Source organism: Centroberyx affinis, unplaced genomic scaffold, assembly GCF_046629955.1.
Source record: "Centroberyx affinis isolate AG114_WGS23_722 - 3 ecotype Tasmania unplaced genomic scaffold, CSIRO-AGI_Caff_v1 ptg003256l_1, whole genome shotgun sequence".
NCBI lineage: Eukaryota > Metazoa > Chordata > Actinopteri > Beryciformes > Berycidae > Centroberyx > Centroberyx affinis.
In genome coordinates, this window is record NW_027281280.1 from 1 (window position 1) to 20,854 (window position 20,854).

General features: G+C 45.9%; 1 protein-coding gene across 1 annotated transcript in view; it reads right to left on the reverse strand.

Annotated features, from left to right (window-relative positions):
• Positions 1–466: 466 nt before the first annotated feature.
• Positions 467–20,854, reverse strand: part of LOC139660237 (cortactin-binding protein 2-like) — a gene marked incomplete at its 3' end in the record, with an annotated part of 38,718 nt that continues 18,330 nt past the window's right edge. Inside the window, exons 4-10 of the mRNA XM_071538333.1 lie at positions 17,250–18,678; positions 13,649–13,966; positions 8,482–8,581; positions 5,957–6,107; positions 2,899–3,117; positions 2,236–2,353; positions 467–754 (exon numbers count right to left, since the gene is read on the reverse strand). Of these exons, the coding sequence (XP_071394434.1) occupies positions 467–754; positions 2,236–2,353; positions 2,899–3,117; positions 5,957–6,107; positions 8,482–8,581; positions 13,649–13,966; positions 17,250–18,678 (2,623 nt within the window). The remainder of the gene's footprint in view (positions 755–2,235; positions 2,354–2,898; positions 3,118–5,956; positions 6,108–8,481; positions 8,582–13,648; positions 13,967–17,249; positions 18,679–20,854) is intronic.

Here is a 20,854-nt window from a genome sequence, read left to right on the forward strand (position 1 = left end):
GTTTCATTACACTATACTGTAATTATGTATGATTGTTATTAAGGGAGACACTCCATAAGCCCCTCTGGGTTTCTTTGGTCTTCCTTGCACATGCTCTTTAGGATGTTGGTATACATTATGGATATTTTGTTTGAATTACTCTTTTGTGCTAAAAAAATAAAAAAATAAAATAGATATGATTTGTCCAGAATTATGTGACTCTCTGTACTGTAGGTAGAGAGACAAAACAGTCATTCTTCTACATTCTCTAATTGTGTTAACTTCTTGTGAATGAAATAATGGTGACTGGTGAATGGTGACCCCCTGGAACCCTCTCAAGGACCCCTGGTGGCCCCCGGACCCAGCGTCGAGAACCTCTGTTATAGTCTAACGACGTGCTCGGTACAACCCACTGCGGATGTAAAAAAACCTCAAACCACACCGCTGTCCCACAGCTACAGAAACACACTCCTAACTCCTAACTCACCGATGAGGACGGAGGCGATGCTGGCGGGGCCGAGGCCCAGCAGGGGGCGCTGCGCCTCCTCCCTGGCCTGCTGGGAGTCTCTGCAGAGGAGCTGGAGGTGGGAGGTGAGGGTCCGGCCGAGGGCCACGCCCAGCTGGGCCCAGCGTGTCGCCCGCTCCACGCACACCCGGCCCAGCACCGGCAGCCCGCCACCCGCCCCCCCCGCCTCCTCCACACACTCCACCAGACACATGGACTCTGATCCTGATCCTCCACAACACTGCAGACGCACCAGAACCCGGTAGGAGTCTGTAGGGGGGAGAGGGAGGAGAGAGGGTTAGGAGGGAGGGAGGGAGAAAGAGAGATGGAGAAAGAGGGAAAGAGAGGTTTGAGAGGAGTGGGGAAGGAAGATAAAATGGATGGAGGGAGGGAGAAAGAGGGATGGAGAAAGAGGGAAGGAGAGGAGAGGGGAAGGAAGATAAAATGGATGGAGGGAGAAAGAGAGATGGAGAGGAGTGGGAAAGGAAGATAAAATGGATGGAGGGAGGGAGGGCGAAAGAGAAATGGAGAAAGGGGGAAGGAGAGGAGTGGGGAAGGAAGATAAAATGGATGGTGGGAGGGAGGGAGGGAGAAAGAGGGATGGAGAAAGGGAAGGAGAGGACGAGAGGATGGGGAGGAGTGAGGAAGGAAGATAAGATGGATGGAGGGAGCAAGGAAGAAAGAGGGATGGAGAAAGAGGGATGGAGAGGATGGAGACGAGTGGGGAGGGAGATAAGATGGATGGAGGGAGGGAGTGAGGGAGAAAGAGAGATGAAGAAAGAGGGAAAGAGGATGGAGAGGAGTGGGGAAGGAAGATAAGATGGATGGAAGGAGGGAGGGAGGGAGAAAGAGAGATGAAGAAAGAGGGAAAGAGGATGGAGAGGAGTGGGGAAGGAAGATAAGATGGATGGAGGGAGGGAGAAAAAGAGATGGAGAAAGAGAGAGGGAGAGGATGGAGAGGAGTGGGGAAGGAAGATAAGATGGAAGAAAAGATGGAGGGACAACGGGAAATAGTGAGGGAGAAAAGGAGGAACATGAAGGAGGGAGAGCAGCATGAAAGCAAGGAAGTGGGAAAGATGGAGGCAGGGAAAAGGGAGAAAGGAAGGAAGGAGATGAGGAGGGAAGGAATGGAAGGATGGAAGGGAGAAAGAGTGAAGAAGAGAGAGAGATAAGGGGGAGAGAGAGGAGGGCGTGACAGAGAAGGAGGTGTGTGTGTTTAACATTAAGTTCTTTATCATTTGGAGGCAAACATTTGCTCTTATGTCACTGGAGATAACTGGTTCGACACACACACACACACACACACACACACACACACACAGCTATGTACACACAGCTATGTACACACACTCACACACACCCTCAGGGTTCCTACAGACTCTCCATTTTAAATTTCCAGGAGTTTTCCAAACAGGCACAGTGCATTTGATGGATTTTTTTTTTCTTAGATTTTTTTGTTTTGTTTTCATAGATTATTAATTGCATTGAAAGATTTATTTATTAATTGTCAATTAAAAACAAGAATCTTAAGTAAGCTTTTTCTGAGTTAAAATTTTCATAATGTTTGACAATTGAACAATAATTTTCCATAGTTTTCCAGACTTTTTGTGCAATTCCTAAACTTTTCAAGACCTGGAAACGATCAGATTCTTCTTCTACACTTTGAGACTTTCCAAGGGCATAGGAACCCTGCTGAAACACACACACACACACACACACACACACACACACAGAGAGAGAAGGTCACTCACTGAGGTTTTCCAGCAGGTCTTTGCAGTCGTCGGTCGCCACGTCGTGAATGGTGCGATTACACTTATCCCTCCTCTCAATATCCTGTTCACTGTGGCTGCACAGCACCTCCAGACACTCCTACACACACACACACACACACACACACACACACACAGATACACAATTGGAGAAAAATTCAAAAAAACCTCTTTCAGCATCTCAGTTATCAGCATCAATGCGGTGGGTCAGAACATACATGTGCGCACGTGTATGTACGCATTTATCAGCATGCATACACTCTTTATTTGTGCAACACACACACTCTTGTTTGTTCTGCACACATCTATCAAAGGCTGGACTTCATTTAAATTCCAGTCACTCGCCCGGTCCGGTCTAGCCTGCCGTCGCCTGCATTAATCTAAAGCTGAGCGGGCGGTTTGGAGCCAGCAAGGTCAGCCGTCCCATTAGCCCGCTGCTGTGGAGATTGATGGCAAGGCTGGACATTAGTGGGAGAGATATAGTGGACCAGGAGCTGAAGTGTGGGTGCAGAGTCAGTGTAGTGTGGGTGAATATACAGTACAGTAGGGCTGATCAGGTGGATTCAGTGAAACAGCTGTAATGGGATAACGGGACGGGAGGAGCCGACTTGAAAACCCCACTGACAAGATGGAGCGGGTTCTCACCTTGAGGCCCCGCGCGGCAGCCGTGTGCGCCGCCGTCCAGCCGTCGGCGTTGGCCCGGTTCAGCAGGGCGGCGGGCAGAGCCAGGGCGCCGGGGTGGAGGGCGGCGGGGGCGGCGGCGGCGGCGGCAGATGGGTCGTCCTGGGCCGGGTGGCAGAGGAGGAGACGCAGCGTGTCCACGTGTCCCGAGCGCACCGCCGCATGCAGCGCCGTGCAGCCGTCCTGCAGAGAGGCCGGGGCAAAAGTGCATGTGTGTGTACAGAGTTACACCTGGACCGGCTCATGAGTGGACAGAATACATTAGCGCTGTATCATTGCAGTGCACATGAATTACGTTGAAGGTGTCACATGCTTTCATTTTTTTCTACTTATGCATCACAAGGTTAATGATGGAATCTGAAAAACATACTTTTCTAATACACAAATTTAGCACATTTGTAATATTTGCAGGATTTTTCTTATGAAAGAGTATTTGCATCCTCTAGGTTTTAATCAAGTTAAATAGCCTGAAAACAGGAAAATAAAAAATCATTATTTGGCATCTAAGGTGACCATTCTGCATGAAGGGATCACTAGCTGACAAATGTTGAAAACCACTGTGTCCACCAATATCCCATTCATGCGCATACATATTCACGCAAACTACACACACTGTACACTACCAGTCAAAAGTTTGGACACGCCACATTTTTATGTATTGTTATTATTTTCCACATTTTTGAATAATGTAAAGACATCAAAACTATGAAATAACACAAATGGAATTATGCAGCCACCAAAAAAAGTGTTAATAAACAAATCAAAACTATCTTATATTTTAGATTCTTTAAAGTAGCCGCCCTTTGCCTTGATGGAAAGGCAAAGGCTTTGGAAAGAAATTCATACATAGGATCAACTTCACTATTTATATTTGTCTAAAAAAAAAACACATTTCAAGCATTTAAGCAGAAGCCTTTAGATCAAAACGGCTTTAAGAGAATGATAAACATAGTACAACTTTTGACTGGTAGTGTACAGTCAGTCTCTACACTCTAAGACAGGTTCTAACTCAACTTCCACATAAAATCATTATATTTATGTTCTAGTGCTGGCTGAAATACCTCTGCTGAAGAGGTAAGTCATGCTATAGAGACACTGGCAGCATCCTGGCTCAGCAGGGAGGCCGGGCTAAATGTAGAACAATGAAGATAACTAAATATAGTGTCTCTCTCATCACATGCTGCCGGGGCAACTAACGGCTCCTATGGTTACCACGGCGACACAGGAAGCCCATACATCAATGAGCTCGCACCAATCAGGCGACCGAACCCCTTGAGAATAGTTAAATCCGTTATCTGCGGTTGGCTAAGTGTGAAACAGTGAGGCTATTGATAACCAGGAAAGAAAAAGTGTCACATAAGGAGGAACATTAGAGTAAATGGGGACGAGGAGAATGTTGTACATTTTTTGTGCGATGAATTAATTTTACGCTGCGTTTATACAGGATTATTTGCTTAACATACTGTATACTCCTATCAAAATAGGAATTAAACTCTAGAGATATAATGCTTGTTGCGATTGTATTAACAAACCAAAAATAGTAGGGAATATTGTCGGATTTCTAGAGCAACTGGAGGTGAAGTTTCATAAAGATTCATAAAATAGGAACAAGAAACAAGGTTAATTTCAATTGCAAAGTTACACCTTCCAATGTCCTTATCCAACGTATGAACCTGTGTTTTGGGTTGATGCATGTAAACATGAATGTTGAGACATCAGCATAACTGCCATAAACAAACAAGACCATCACCGAGAAGATTTGCATTGTACACTGGCTTCTGCTCTGCATTTTACATTGTGTGCCATCTGGACGGTTTTGTGAGAAATCTGCTGGATCATCTGTCATGTTTTGCTACATAATATCTGACTATATGATCATTAATGAGGAATTTTCTTGGTCATGTTTATGCTGTTTTTAATGGTACTACTATCATTCCTGAGCTGTATCAAATGTTTTACTGACTATTTAGATATAGTGTGGGTACTTGTTGTTATTGTTATTATTGGTAGTTTTATTGTTGTTGTTTCATTGTTGTAGTTTGCTTGTTTTTTGTTGTTGTTGTTCTTTTTGCCTTGGATTTTAAATACATTATTGTTTTACATTATGATGTACTGTTTACTTGTGTGGACCCCAGGAAGAGTTGTTGCTACCTTGGTGGTGGATAATGGAGATCCAAATAAATAAATAAATAAATAAATAGCTTTACGGCACAAATCAGGAAGAGGGCGCTGTTCTTCCAGAGCAAACAGAGCAATGGCAACATGTTGATCCTTTTCAGTAAAGCCAAAGAGAAAACAATCGCAGAGCAACGACAGGGAGACGGGGCGAAGAACAGCTACATCCTCGTTGAGACTTGAAAGTCTCAATGTCAGTCTTAATGTTGAGAAACACTTAAAGGAACAGTTCACCCAAAAATGAAAATTCTGTCATCATCTCCTCCCCCTCATGCCAGTTGAAACACAGGTGAAGTTTGTCCATATAACACACAGGGAGGCTGCAGCACAACTCCATAGCAGCCTTCTCCAAAACAACTGAAGTCAGTGGGGACCAGTTCTTCAGAGTTCCAAAAAGACCTACAGTATATTTACACCATCATTTAGTGCAAATCTGAACTACAGCTGATTGATTTGCAACAAATAATGGTGTATAGGTCTTTCTATTCACAGTGTGATTGTTTGGCTGTTTTTGTTTTGGAGCTCTAAAGAACAGGTCCCCATTGACTTCAGTTGTTTTGGAGAAGGCTGCTACCAAGTTGTGCTGGCAGCCTCCCTGTGTGTTATATGGACTAACAAATTTCACCTGTGTTTCATTTGGCATGAGGGTGAGGAGATGATGACAGAATTTTCATTTTTGGGTGAACTATTCCTTTAACACTAACAATACCACTGGCATGAGACAGAGGCTACCAATAATCTCAGCCATGGTCTCATGTGTTTACAGTGATTGTCCCACACACAGTGAAGTCAGGGAGACTGTGGACACACAAACAGACGGTCTGTAATTAAAGAGCAGCAGACTCACGGCGGTGGTGTGCGAGCGGTCGGCTCCGGCGGCGAGCAGGACCCGGACACAGTCCAGCCGTCCCGCTTCACTGGCCAGGAAGAGGGAGGTCTGCCCCCCCGCCGCCCCCCCGTCCACAGCAGCTCCTGCAGCCAGCAGAGCCTCCACACAGCTGGGGGGGGAAGGGGGGGGGGGGGTTAGAAACACACATATATATACAGAAAGACATACAGTATGGAGGATGAGGTGAGCAAGACCTACACACACCTGGGGGGAGAAGGAAGAAGCTAGCAACACACACACACACACACACACACACACACACACACCTGGGGAGAGGAGGCAGACGCTACCAATACATACACACAGCTGGGGAGAGGGGAGACAAGGTTATCAACACACACACACACACACACACACATCTTTCTATATCTTTCTATCTATGCATACACTCACACACCTAGCTGGGAAGACGGGGCGGGAGAGGGCAATCATCCTACACACACAGACAGTACATACATACAAACATACACACACACACACACACACATTCACACCCACTTAGCATGACACATATGCACGCACACATGCGCACATCCAAATACACACAGCTGGAGAAAGAAAGAAGAGGAGGAAAAGGGGGCTTAATACACAACTGCACACACACACACACACACACTCAAACACAGAGCAGCACCTGTTCAGAGACAAGGGAAGACATCAATCACCCCCCCACCCCCCCCCCCCACCCCCCCCCCCCACACACCCCCCACACCCCCCCATGAGCGAGGCAGGAGCGACTCCAGCCTAGCGACAGACCGGGTCATCTGAGGAAAACTGAGCCTGAGCCACTAAAAACCACAGTTAACCCCACAAAATGACCTGGGTGTGTGAGTGTGTGAGTGTGTGTGTGTGTGTGTGTGTGTGTGTGTGTGTGTGTGTGTGTATGTGCATGTGTGTGCATGTGTGTGTCAGCATGCCTTTTGGATATCCCCGCTCTATTAATAACGCTGTGATCAGATATTACAACACTGCACATTCCTCAGCTGGTCCTGGGCATCGCTCTTTTGGCGATCGCACACACACACACACACACACACACACACACACACACACACACACAAACACACACACACACACACACACCCCTCTATGGCAGACAGACCTTCTCTGGCCTTAAAGACGAAGGCTCGGTTTGGGATTCACCCGGTCGATATATATCAGGATCAATATAACTAATCAGAAGTGGCAGTGAGTGCAGCGTAGGAACAACAGACAGACGTTTGCCTCTTCTTCTTCTTCAGAGTTAATAATTAATAATCCGAGCTGCGGTGGGGTTCGCGGAGCAGGAATAACACCGCCGAACGCTGTGCACCGGCGGCAGAAATGGCAGCCGCCCAATGTTAGTCCTGCTTAATTTAGCCGGGGGGGAAATCACCGCATAGAGCTTTGGATCTGCCTCGCAAAACACCGCAGAGCTTCAGTTTCAGCCCGACAGCCTGCGGGATCCGCCACAGAGCCGGAGAGTCGGTCCGAGCCGGTGCCGGTGCCAGGCGGGCATGCCGGCACGGCGTGGTGAACGGCACCGGGGCTGGAGCCGGGCCCGGACGCCGCGGCCCCGTTTCACACATGGCAAAGGCTCCGGCTGCGCTCGTCTCTTAGCACGCCGCATGTGACCGGGGCTACACCGCCAGGTCAACAACATGCACAGAATACTGCCATGATGTCAGAAGCAGCATCTTTTACTGTGATTATGGCTGTAGCAGAACAAAGGTCTCCCGCACACTGTCTACTAGGGCTGCAACTAACAATTATTTTCATTGTCAATTAATCTGTTGATTATTTTCTCGATTAATCGATTAGTTGTTTGGTCTATAAAATGTCAGAAAATGGTGAAAAATGTGGATCAGTGTTTCCCAAAGCCCAAGATGACGTCCTCAAATGTCTTTTTTTGTCCACAACCCAAAGATATTCAGTTTACTGTCATAGAGGAGTAAAGAAACCAGAAAATATTCACATTTAAGAAGCTGGAATCAGAGAATTTTGACTTATTTTTCTTAAAAAATTACTCAAACCGATTAATCGATTATCAAAATAGTTGGCAATTAATTTAATAGTTGACAACTACTCGATTAATCGTTGCAGCTCTACTGTCTACTTCACTTGCAATTAGAAAAGATTTATTGGGAACAATGTTTCGGTACACAGACCTTCATCAGGTTATTTTCTAAAAAAATAAGAAAGAAAGAAAAAAAGAAATAAGAAAATAACCTGATGAAGGTCTGTGTACCGAAACGTTGTTCCCAATAAATCTTTTCTAATTGCAAGTGAAGTAGACAGTGTGCAGGAGTTCTTTGTTCTACTGCAGTCGGCCCATGGTCTTCTCCTACGCACCTGTCCATCTACAGGTGTGCAAAAGTTCTGCTCCTCACTGTGATTATGGCCACAAGGGAGATGCAAGAGAGAGAGATAGTGTGTGTGTGTGTGTGTGTGTGTGTTGGTGGGTGGGGGGTCACAGTAGGAGAGGAGGTTGTGTATTAGCTCACCTGCTGTGGCCGTTGGCGGCAGCAAAGTGTAAAGGCGTGAATCCGTTTTCATCCGAAACGTCAGCAGACGAACCGTAAGACAGCAGCAGCTTCACACACTCTGAAACAGAGAGGGAGAGATGAGTATGAACTCTGTGCCGAAACACTTCAAACTTAAAGCAATAAAAACCTGGGTCTCAAATAGCATCCGGATCTCTAACAATAGCCGGGCAATGTTGCATGTATGTGTAAATACAGGCTAGTTCGCAATAAAAGCCGGGTAAAAAAATATAGCAGAAAGGAGTCTAAATTCATACTAAGGCTGGGTATTGGCAAGGACCTCACGATACAATACGTATTGCGATACATTGCAGTACTCTATATAATTTACTGAAAATGTAGAAATAGAGCTGAAAATACAACTTGCTGTGTACCTGGGTAGTCTAATATGTACATCACATTATTATATTGATAACTCAGCGGACAAATTGAGTCAAAACTATTTAATTCAAAGGGATTTGAGGGAAATTTAAGGACATTTTAAATCTGTTTAAAACATGAATAATTTTTTTTTTATGTATCGATACAAAGGGCTGGAAAATCGATGCAGTATCATGGAAAAAAATATTGCAATACTCAGCTGTATCGATTTTTTTGCACAGCCCTAATTCATACAATATTTATGGACTAAAATATCATTAAAATTGCTTAAAGTGGCACATGCTGACATGTTTATCTTGTTGCCTTGGATACAGTTAGTGGTGCAAAAGCCTTGAAATTCATGAAGAAACATAACTGCACTGCTTGGATCGCTATACAGCATTCTGCAAGATGACTGGGCTCCTGTTTGTTAGTCAATATGCGACAGAGAACTTCTCTGATTCCCTTTTGTGGCATTGGGCAGTTTCTGTTTTATTCTGTGTGATGCAGCCAGTATGTTCTGGGACGTTCTTTGAGCAGCACAATTCTCTCCAGAATGGCTGTAAATTTGATCACTTCAAGGCATCCTGGGTGCTGTGGAGCTGCAAAAGGAAATACTGGCATGACTGGCAAAAAAAGCTCTTTTTTAACTCTTATTTTTGAGTTATGAATAACGTAGACCTTTACATGCTGAAATGGAATAATTGGGAAACCCACATTAAGGGCCCTGGTGGAAGTTCGACTCACTGTTAACTCTCTTGTCCTACATCTCATTGTGTACCATTGTAAAAACATGTTGTTGTTTTTTTTTTGTTTTTTTTTTATCTTTTTTTATTTATCAGTGTTGTTTGTTACTATTTAAGTTTTGTTTGCACTGCAAATATTTTCTCATGCCTCCCTTTCTCTCATTAGATATAAGTCTACTTTATTCAATGCATTATCTTTTTAAGGGGGTTGTTCTCAAGTAGTTTATGTATTGTTTTGTCTTTGTATTGCATTGGTGTTTACAACATTGCATTTGTTGTATGGCTTCTTTAAAAGAAAATAATAAAAACTATAAATCTTAAAAAACTAAAATAAATTCCCCGGCAATTATTGGACATTTTAATCAAATAACCACCTCAATGTAGTTTGAATGTATAAACTGATGTTATTTTTTTGATGGCTTTTTAAAATTTGTATTTATTGAATACAGTCAATGAACTGAAACTGAGGGGGTTGGAGGAGTGGATGAAGAGAAGGAAAAAAAGTAGGGGAAGCAAAAGACAAAAACATATTGGTGAAAGAAGGGCTAATAGGTGTGTGTGTGTGTGTGTGTGTGTGTCCTCTCTGTAGGCCCACCTATAAGCAGGAGGTCCAGCTGTCCTTCAGCTGCATTAGTCGTGTTCATGGATCAACGCTCCCTGACTGACAGAGTGTTACTAAACATCTCAGCAGGGAAGCACATCTTGATAGACCAGTGGGGTGTGTGAGTGAGTGTGTGTGTGTGTGTGTGTGTGTGTGTGTGTGTGTGTGTGTGTGTGAGAGAGAGAGAGAGAGAGAGACAGAGTGATGTATGTGCATGTGTAAGTGTGTGTGTGTAAGTCTATGATTATAGTGTGTGTGCACATGTGGGACTGTTCATGCATGTGTGAGTGAGTTAAACACACAGTTTAAAATTTTCAGTGCATGCGTGTGTGTGTGTGTGTGCATTACATTACTCTGTATGTGAACGTGTGTGTGTGTGAGAGAGAGATTGCGTATATATGAGTGTGTGTGTGTGTGTGTGTGTGTGTGTGTGAGACTGTGTATATGACTGTGTGTCTGGTGTATATGTACATTGTCAGTGTGTGAAAGTGTGTGCGCATTACTCATGTGTGACTGTGTGTATGAGATTGGGCGTGTATGTGTGCAGAAATTAGTGTGTGTGTGTGTGTGTGTGTGTGTGTGTGTGTGTGTGTGTGTGTCTCAGCTGAATGAGCATATGGACGACATCCATGCTGAGGTCACAGCCTTGAGAAGACAATCCATCTCTATTCTCTATTTAATGGCAGCCAACATAATGGCATCAGCCACAGCTCACACAATTACAGGCTTTATACAACAGAACATGTAGTGTGTCAAACAGCTCCGGGTCTGTGTTCTCCTGCTGTATCTACACACACACACACACACACACACACACACACACACACACACACCACCCGGCCTCGCCTCACCTATCAGGAACCGTCATGTCATGTGTGAATCCATTCTATGCAGAAATGTTCCAGATAGTAGCTAACAGTGTGAACAGGGGAAACCACTGGAGCTGCTGGAAAAGTTAACACAGCAATCTTATAGGGCTGGACCCGAATATTCGACTATTCGGATATTCGTTCGTTGGGTAGGTATTCGGTTTTCAATTTTGGGATTCGGATATTTGTTTTTTTTTTTATGTAATTTTATATGTAATGATCGCTGCTTGGGTGTCTATCTAGTGACATCACACTTCCGCTCTTGCAGAGTTTACTTTTGTATGGGGAAGTCGCTTGTGTGAGCCGTTCTACAGTCTCTAATTTTATGTTATAAGTCTCTTTTTGGCTGCTGAAACCTTGACCTATATCACAACAACTACAGCTGAAGTATGAAGTTTTCCTCTGGTGTTCATGGTTGCCGTGGACTGCTGTCTCCGCGTTATGTCTGTGTCTCAGTGGATATAAACGGTGCTAAGATACATTTTCCTTGGCTGCTAACTGGAGGAGCTACAAGATCGCTAGCTGGCTGGATGCCAAGAGGTTGTCGCTGAGTTTGCTCTCCCGCTATGGAGCGTGTAGGAGACGGACCTGTGGACTCCACCCAGTATGTTTTCAACACTGTGTTTTTGTGAGGAGGAACTGGGACTATGTGTGAACTTTGTCTGGTGAACTGTTGCCCGTTTATGGAAAGCCAAGCAGTTTGAAGGTGCCTGACTCTTAACAGGTGCCGAAGCCTCGAATATTCGCTGTTGACTACTACCGAAGCTCCGGAGCACAAAGACTGGTATTCAGGACAGCCCTACAATCTTATGTGTGAAAGGGGCTTTACTGCAGATGCACATGGTTCCCGGTCCCCATGTAACCCAGATAACTGCCTGGAGCGTTTACTCCTTTAGATTGGTTCCTTCACACCTTCGAGTCCCAACAAACTGAATGGAGACACAGTTCGAAACGTAGCTTCGATAATCAGATAGAAATATAAAAGTCAATGCAATTAGCTTATACTAGATTGCAAGACATTAATGCCTGAAAAACATTTCGATACTTGGCCCTTTAAATGAAACATGAACAAGTCATCAACACCTTGTCCTCCCTGACAACCTGAAACCCTTAGATCTCCTCAGTCTGTGGCCTTCAGGTGACAAGCCCATTTCTCCAACTTCTAGTCAATGGTCCTTCCCAAACATTAGTGAGCAAGTTTTTCCATGAGACAAGTGCTGCACTCTACTCATACTACACCTACTAATGGTTATGGTACAGGATCCGTACCATGCTGTACCCATACTGGGCCGGGCATCAGCAGCACCCTTTGGTTTCCATTGGAATACTGAACTACTGTGTACAAATTAATTTTGTTTCTCTACCAGCACACTTCAAATGCATCTGTACCAAACCAACCTGTGCACAAAACATACTGGGACAACACACCAATATGGCGCTTTGCAGCAGAATACCATATCTCTCATACTCATGCAGTCATCAATCCATTCTCAAACCTTTGTTTATTTTGTGGTACTATACACCTCTTCTTTAAACTATCAATCAATACAAATCAATACAAGCCTCTAGGCATTCCTTGAATAATCCTTTCTAAAATCAATCAACCAGCCAACCAACCACTGACCACTTCTTGGGTTAGTGTCCATTCCCACTGGGACCAACCATGCTACAAATTGTACACATTAATGGTACTCTTGCTTGGACAGAAGAAATGAGTCCAAAAACATGCAGGTGAATTGAAGACTCAAATTGTGCAGTATGATATATGATTTATATGATCTAGTATATGATGTAGTATTAGGATGTGTGTGTATATATACTGTGTATATACTGTATGATGTAGTATGTATATGACGTAGTATAGGATGTACTGTATATGATGTGTATGTATATGTATGATGTAGTACATGATATGTATGGTATGTAAAGCCCTTTGAGACTTGACTATGATAAAGGGCTATATAAATAAAGAAAATAATAAACAAGACAATTTTAACCAAACACTAAAATACCCAACTTTATACTGATCTTATCTGACCTAGGGCTGAACAATTAATACAAATTTTATCGAAATTGCAATATTGCCTACTGCAATTTTCAAATCGCAGGAGGCGCAATATTTGTTAAAGGCGAAATGTGTCAAAATACCATTTTAAATTAAATATTGTCGTGCTGCAGAGATGTCCTGGCCTACACATCATATTCTACAGACTTAAGAAAACATCTTTGTTTGGTACAGATCCCCGCAAAAATCACACCATAATCATTTTAATACGTTTTTCAATGAAAATGAGAATAATGATGTAAAAATTATCATTCCCTCTAATATCGCAAATCATATCACAATTGCAATATCAGTCAAAATAATCGCAATTAGATATTTTTTCAAAATCGTTCAGCCCAAATCTGACCTCATCAAGGCTATGAGAGTGCGGTGCTGTCTTGTTATTCCAGTTTTGCGATCCAATCCAGCAGTGCATTCACTTCTACCTCTGTCATGTCAACCTACTGATCGGCATTTATTGATCTAATGGGAAGGTGCTGTCAGGTACCTGTGTATCCGTTCTGAGCAGCAGCAAACAAGGCAGAGGGTTGGTTGTGGTGGAGGTGGTGGTGGTGGTGGTGGTCTTGGTCAAGATGACTGGGCTTGTTCTCCATGGTGGTGGTGGTGGTGGTGGTGGTGGTGGTGGTGTTGGTAGAGGTGGTGTTGGTGGTAGAGGTGGTGTTGGTGGTCGGGTCTGGTTGGTTAAGCAGCATTGACAATAAAGTGACATTTCCCTGGGAAGCAGCTTGGAGGAGCAGGGGGCGCCCGCCGTCCAGGGCAGCAGGCCCACCGCCGCTTAGAGAGGAGACTACGGAGGGACACCAGCCTGCAGGGGGGAGGAGGAGCAGGGACAGCGAGGGTTAAACAAGGAGGAGGAAGAGGAGGGAGAAGGAGGAGGAACCTTCTAGAACTGCTGGAGGAGCAAGGGATGGAAGGAGGCGGACGGGTTGGGGGGGAAGGAGGAGAGAGCACACCTGAGTTCCACACAGCACCGTCTGTCTGAGCAGCAGGACACAAGCAAGATGGCTGACTGGAGATTTAGTTGTACAAACATTTCTCAGAGGCAGAGCTGCTCTGGAGGCAGAAATAATCTGATTGGTCATAATAAACCTCAATGGGCGGAGCCAAAGAAGCACAGTTTGTCTGAGTGCAACTTTGCTAACAGGCAACACTTGAATGGCAGAAGAAGAAGGAAATCTGGTTAAAATATAAATAAAATGTAAATGGAAATTATTACTGTTTTCATTCATTCATGGCCATGTTGCCAACTGGTACATTAATATAGCTAGAATGGATTTTTTTCAGTCAGTAGCAACAGCACTGGGCTTCATAATATGTATTTACAGGGCTTCAGTCGAACATTACTTAGCCAGGCAATTTGGGTTTTTTTTGGCTTCATTGAGGTTTAACTCAACCAATCAGATTATTTCTGCCTCCAGAGCAGCTCTGCCTCAGAGAAATGGTTGTACAGTTAAAACTTCAATCTGCAGCAAGATTAGGGCTGGGGATGGAAAAACATCACCTCTCGGCACCGTACCAATTTCTGGGATCTGTATTGATTTTAAGGTTTCAAAAGGTACAGAAAAGCTTCAAAATGTTGGATTCTTAAAATAAGAACTCTTTGTTTTCTTCTTGTTTAATGGAAATTTGCTCTTGGGAAATCATCTGAGCACAGCATGATTCTACAGTATATAGTGGGCTTTCAGTGGATTAGAAGTGGTATTGAATTTGTGTCAGAACAGAACAGCTGTCTGGATCAAAACATCCAACAATACCCAGCCATAAGCAAGAAATACCTCATTGTGTTATATATTTAAGAACTAGATTTTTAAGATTTCAAGGAAGATCATTTGGGCAAAAACAAGGTGACATACAGTATTTGTTACCTTAAAGTTTTTGAACTTTTCCAGGCCTGGAAAATACAACTATTAAATTCACAGGCCTTTCCAGGTTCCCCCAGACTGTATGAACCCTCCAGTAAATTGACAACTTTAACTTGGCGGACAGGTGGAGCATGGTGGAGCTCAGGTGCAGCTGGACCACAGAGTCTGTCATCCCATCAGATAACAGCTCAGTCATCCATTCATCAAACATCTTCATACTGATATAAATGCTTCACCCCTGTCCATGCACATCCACACACAGTTTAGTCGGTTACTGTTACAATTACTTGGCAGTGTGAACAGTTAAGCACACACAACAGACATGAAACAAAACATAAAGTGAAGAAGAATAGAATAGAGACCTACCTTACTAAACCCAACAACCTAGCTAAAACTACTAACTAACCCAGTTTTACTCTATTGAGAAGCATCATGCTAATGGCTACAGATGGTGTGTGAGGTGGGGGAACAAGAGGCTATTGTTAGATCTGAGCGAAGCCATTTGGCTGTTTGGGAGCTGAGCAGGTTAAAAGTGAGCAGTTTGGAGCAGACAGAACGAAGACCTTAAGAGTGCAACCTTGTCTCAGAAACTAAGGAAAGCGACACAAAGGAGAGGGAAGACAAAGAGAGCAGCGGAGCATCTCAAGGACATGGATAAAGACAGCCGTTACGGTCACGCTTTCCAAAATGTCTGTCTGTGTTACGGCGGGCCAATAGCAGAGGTAAAGAGACCGGTGACAGACTGGCTGAGCTCTCGCTCTTCAGAGGAGAGAACAAACATAACTGGCTGCTAGGAGACGAGGTTGTGAACTGTTTGGAGAAGGTGATAAGTCTGTCTAGGAAGTGGAAGAATTTCACCCAGCTTCTCTGGAACATGGCTTTATCTGATTCTTAAGTAGAAGATGCTGCAATCATATGCAATGATATCTGAAAGGTCGGCAACACTGGCGTAAACATCACTTGTGTGCAATGAAAAAAAAAATCTTATTCACATTAAGACTCAGGTTGCATCTGACCGCCAAAACATCCAAAACATCCAAAACAAAAGCTGTACCGTGTTTTTACTGATGGACACATCAGAAGATCTGTAGCTTTTTCCTTTACAGATCAGTAATGATATGACCATCAATAACAATATAGTCTAACCATACCAATTTGTGGGATCTGTATTGATTTTTAGGCATCAAAAGGTACTGAAAAGCTTCAAAAAGTTCAAAAAGGTTTTTCCTGTGTTCATTCCTGTGTTCTTCTTGTTTTGTAAGTCAGTCTATAGTTCTTGGCAGATCACCTAGCCAGGTTTTATGAATAGATGCACCAGCTATATATTCTTTAAGCAGGTTAAATCTGCATGCCAAAAGCAGGACTTTCAAAAATGCAAATTGTTCAAACACATTTCCATCCAACAACAGCGATAGTAATCATACCTTACAATGCAACCAATATACGGCACTACAAGCACATAACAGAGGAAACATAAATACTGACATTCAAATCAAAGCTGCAAACTATATACAGAGTGCCGCCGATGACACGGGAAGCCCAGCGGACAGTGGGAGGGGTTAATGGAAGGGGAAACAGGAAGAGTGCAGGAAGTGGATGAATGGCTGCGGCATGCTACTGGAGTGTGGAAGAGGGAGGGGAGGAGAGAGCAGCCTCTGGCATCAGCTTCAGAGAGGAGAGGGGTTACCGGTAGGGAAGCCTACACAGCCATCTGAATACAGGAGAGGGGAAACTCACTCTTTTGCCTCAATTAACCCTGGAGCTCTCCTAATGTGGGACAGCTAGCCTTCAGTCTCTCAGCAACAGTCAAGCACATGTTAACGACATGTTGTCCATGTCCGCTGTTGATACTGATACCGACAGGAATAACGTGACAACACGGGAGACGACAGGCGCCAAGAGGGAGGACATATTAAGGGCAGAGAAAGAGAGACGAGGAGAGAGAGAGAGAGAGAGAGAGAGAGAGAGAGAGAGAGAGAGAGAGAGAGAGAGAGAGAGAGAGAGAGAGAGAGACATCGGATCCTAAGTGGTAATTTAGAGTTGAGGGAGAGAGTCAGTGAGATAAACTGAATTGACCCTTGTGCTATTCTGCTCTGCATTCCTGTGGTTAGACCAGGTTCCCTACGACCTGAGCGCTAGGCTAGGCTAGGCTAGCCTGTGGAAAGACAGTGGAGCGAAGAGAGGAGCAGTGGAACTGGAGTTAGAGGGAGCATGGAGCCCCTTTACCTGATGCTGTTGCCAGGGGGCTGCTGCCTGCTGGGGCACGGGGGCTACGGGAGGATGGAGCGCTAGCGGAGGAGGAGGTGGAGGTGGAGGGGGGGTTTATGGAGGGGCTACTGACAGCGGTGACGGGACCGATGACGGGGGGGCACTCTGCACATGCTGCCGGCTGCCGCTGAGGCCCCCGGCCGGACCCCGGGGAGGGGGAGGGGGGGCAGGCACCCACCTGAGAGGCCGTCAGGGCCGGGACCAGGTCCAGGGCGGGTTTGGGCGGCAGCTGGGGCGTGGCCGGTTTTAGCCCCGCCCCCGGGGAGCGGCTGCCGTCCCCCACCACTTTGATGGGCGGGTGAGGAGGGGAGGGGGTCTGGGACAGCCCGGGCTTTTTGGGCGGGATGGGGGGCGGGTTTCCCCGGTCGATCCTGGCCACCGTGGGCGACTTGAGGCCAATGGGGTGGCTCAGGCGGCCGGGGAAAGGGCCTCCCTCCGAGGCGGAGTGGGGCAGGCCCGGACGCAGCGGCCCGCCCCCTGCTGGAGGGCTGGTGAAGCGCGAGAGGACCTGCGTGACGGTGTGGCGCGCCTGCTGCTTGGCGGCGAAGTTGTCACGGTTGGTGGGGGAGAGGTCTCGGGCCGGAGGACTCTGGGAGGCCGTGCCGTTTTGGTCCTGTTCCTGGAACTTGTAGCGGGCGGCCTGGACGCGCGGGCTGACCCCGCTGGGCAGGCCGTGGGGCGCCTGGCCCTCCGAGCCGTTCTCCGTCTGAGTCGGTCCTCCCGAGCCGCCGTGGACGATCCCCCGGCCGGCCGACTTGGGCAGGCTCAGGCCCACGTAGTTGGCGGGGGTGGGTTTGACGGAGACGGTGAGGGGGTTCTTCTTGGTACCCTCCGCCTCGGCGGGGGGCAGGTCTGTTTGGCAAGACGCCGTCCGAGAGCCGACGGGCTCCGTGGCCACGGCGACAGAGGTCAGGGCTTTAGGTTTGGGTGGCGTACCGGTGGCGGGAGCGGGTTCCGGGGGGGGGGCGGGTTGGCCGACGGCGGCGCCGTCCTTCCCGTCGGCCCGTTCAGTCCTGAGCTGCTCCACCTGCCGCCGCAGGCTCTGGCTCTCGGCCTCCTCGCGGCCCAGCTTGGCGCGCAGCTGCTCCCTCTCTGTGTCGAACTCCGACAGCTGCTTCTCCATCTTGGCCTCCATCTGCTGGCTGCGCTGGCGCTCGGTGCCCAGCTCCTCCTGCAGCCGGCCGGAGGCGCGGTTCTCCTCGTCCAGGCGAGCCTGGAGCTCGTCGAAGCGCTGCGACTCCTCCACCACCCGCGTGGCGAGCTGCTTGCACTCGCGCACCAGCATCATGACGATGTGCTTGTTCTTCTCGCGCTCGTCTTTCAGCTGCGCCGTCAGCTTGCGGTGCTCCTGCTCCAGACTCTGGAGCTGCAGCTTCTCCATCTCCAGCTGAGGGAAAAAACACGACAGAGTCAGTGGAGAGACGAATCAATACAAGCAAACACATAACATCTGGACAAGAGGAACAAAGAACATGGTTTTAGGTATCAGAGTAGCGCTTGGTAGATCTGACCAGACAGCCTAACATTACACGCTTGCAAGAACAGTTATCGGGTGTCGGACTGTATTCAGTTACAGAGTTTTGTCCAGGTTTGAGCACAAACACACTTCAGCTGTACCTCTTCTCATACACAGGCCACCTGCAGTCAATCAAAATAGCATCAGTACACACACACTCCTTGCACCTCACATGTATGTAGAACACCTGAAACATCATGCGCACATTTTTCACATACATGTGCCGCAACACTCATGCCAACGTCTCACTGGCAGAACATCTGTGGAACACCGCCAGTCTTCTGCAGCACATGCATGCATCACGTGGATCACATGCTTCTCTAAAATGTCATCACCTATACAACCCCCCCCCCCTCCAAAACACATCATCTCCAATATCTTCATTCACCACTTGCACTGAAAATGCTCCTGTTTTAAGTGAAAATTAAGACTAAATGATAGATGAAATGACTTGTTGAGATGGATATTTTGCAGTGCATAGAGCTTAGAAAGTGGAGCTGATACAACTGTGTTTAGTTGTAAACAGAGAAATATTAAGCTATAAAAACACTATTTAAGCATTGTCTCTATTTGGTGATCAGATAGAAAATGGGTCTATTTGCATTCTGCGCGACCATCCATCTTCAAATCCTGACTCAGTCATTAGTCATCAAGCTAAAATGAGCCGGAATAATTCTCTCTAGAGGACAGACAAGACACATTAGACAGACGAGACTGACAGACAAAATAGCTGGATTAAATTGATTTATGCGATAGATGGATAGACAGATACATAGACAAATAGATCTGACACTTTATTAATCTATGGGATGACTTGGGGAAAGGGGGAGGATCTGGTTTATCTATTCACAGAGCGCGTCGGTTGAATTTCGATGACTCGTCAAGCCTCGGTCTCTATATCTGGAGCGTTGCGGCTATTGTTAGCTCAGCGCCCCGCAGCACAGAGGGTAGCGGGGCTTAACCGGGGCTCGCCACCCAATTGCCAGGACCCCGACACTCTAACAAGACTCAAACAATACCCGCCAACCCCCTAACCCCCCCTCCACCCGACTGCTGCCCCAAACAAGCTTCCCTCCCCCACCACTTCCCCCGTTACAACCCATCAGGGAGTACGGCTGAGGAGGAGCTGGGGTTTATAGGTGTGTGTATGTGTGTGTGTGTGTGGTGGTGGTGGGGTGGTGGTGCCGAGGGAATGCCAGTTGTTACTCAAAAAGAGGTGCTACTTCTAGCTGCTAATTGGCTGTGGATCATGTCTGTTGTAAGTCAGCCTAATGCCTCTCAAAGAACAGATTTAGATTTAGAGATGCTGTAAAGGTGAAGACACACTCAGCTGTTTTTTTTTGGTCAGTGTAGATGGGTGATGCTCCTGCAAAAAAGTGAGATACGAGAACAAAACTCTATTCAACCGTTTCCTGCCAAGAAGATGTTCCTCTGTGATCAAAGTGTGGCAAAGGCCACTGCTGATGGCAGTATAATCCAACTGCACTGCTGCAGAAAGAACGCATGCAGGCTCTTGTTCAGCTCCACCCTGCTTCACACTCATACAGTTCTGCACAGTCACACTGGGAGCTGACCAGTACAACCACAGTGAAAGTAATGGCTGAGAGAGGGGGGAGTGCTTCTCATTCACTCTTCTGACCCACGTTTTCCTAACCAGTCTGGGATTTGAACCGGTGATGTTTTCATATCAAGGACTCAAGGACCTCCAAACAGATACGCATCAGAAAAAACAGTAGATTCATCTCCCTCGTTCACTGTATTTAAAAGAAAAATAAAAGAGGTTTGGATTTCTGACAGCTGCTGATGATCTCAGTTATAGATCTGATTGCTTACCTAATATATTATATGATAATATATATATTATATGATTTATTAATAATTATTTATTTAAATGAATTTTCAATGATTGTATCTTAATTGGTATAACCTCAGTGAGGTTTTGATATATGCTCATCTCTTTTTACCTCACCTGCACATGTACATTTCTTTCTCTTTCGTTCTTTGGTAATTCTCTTAAAGTATTTTTTTTATGTGCAAATAAAACAGT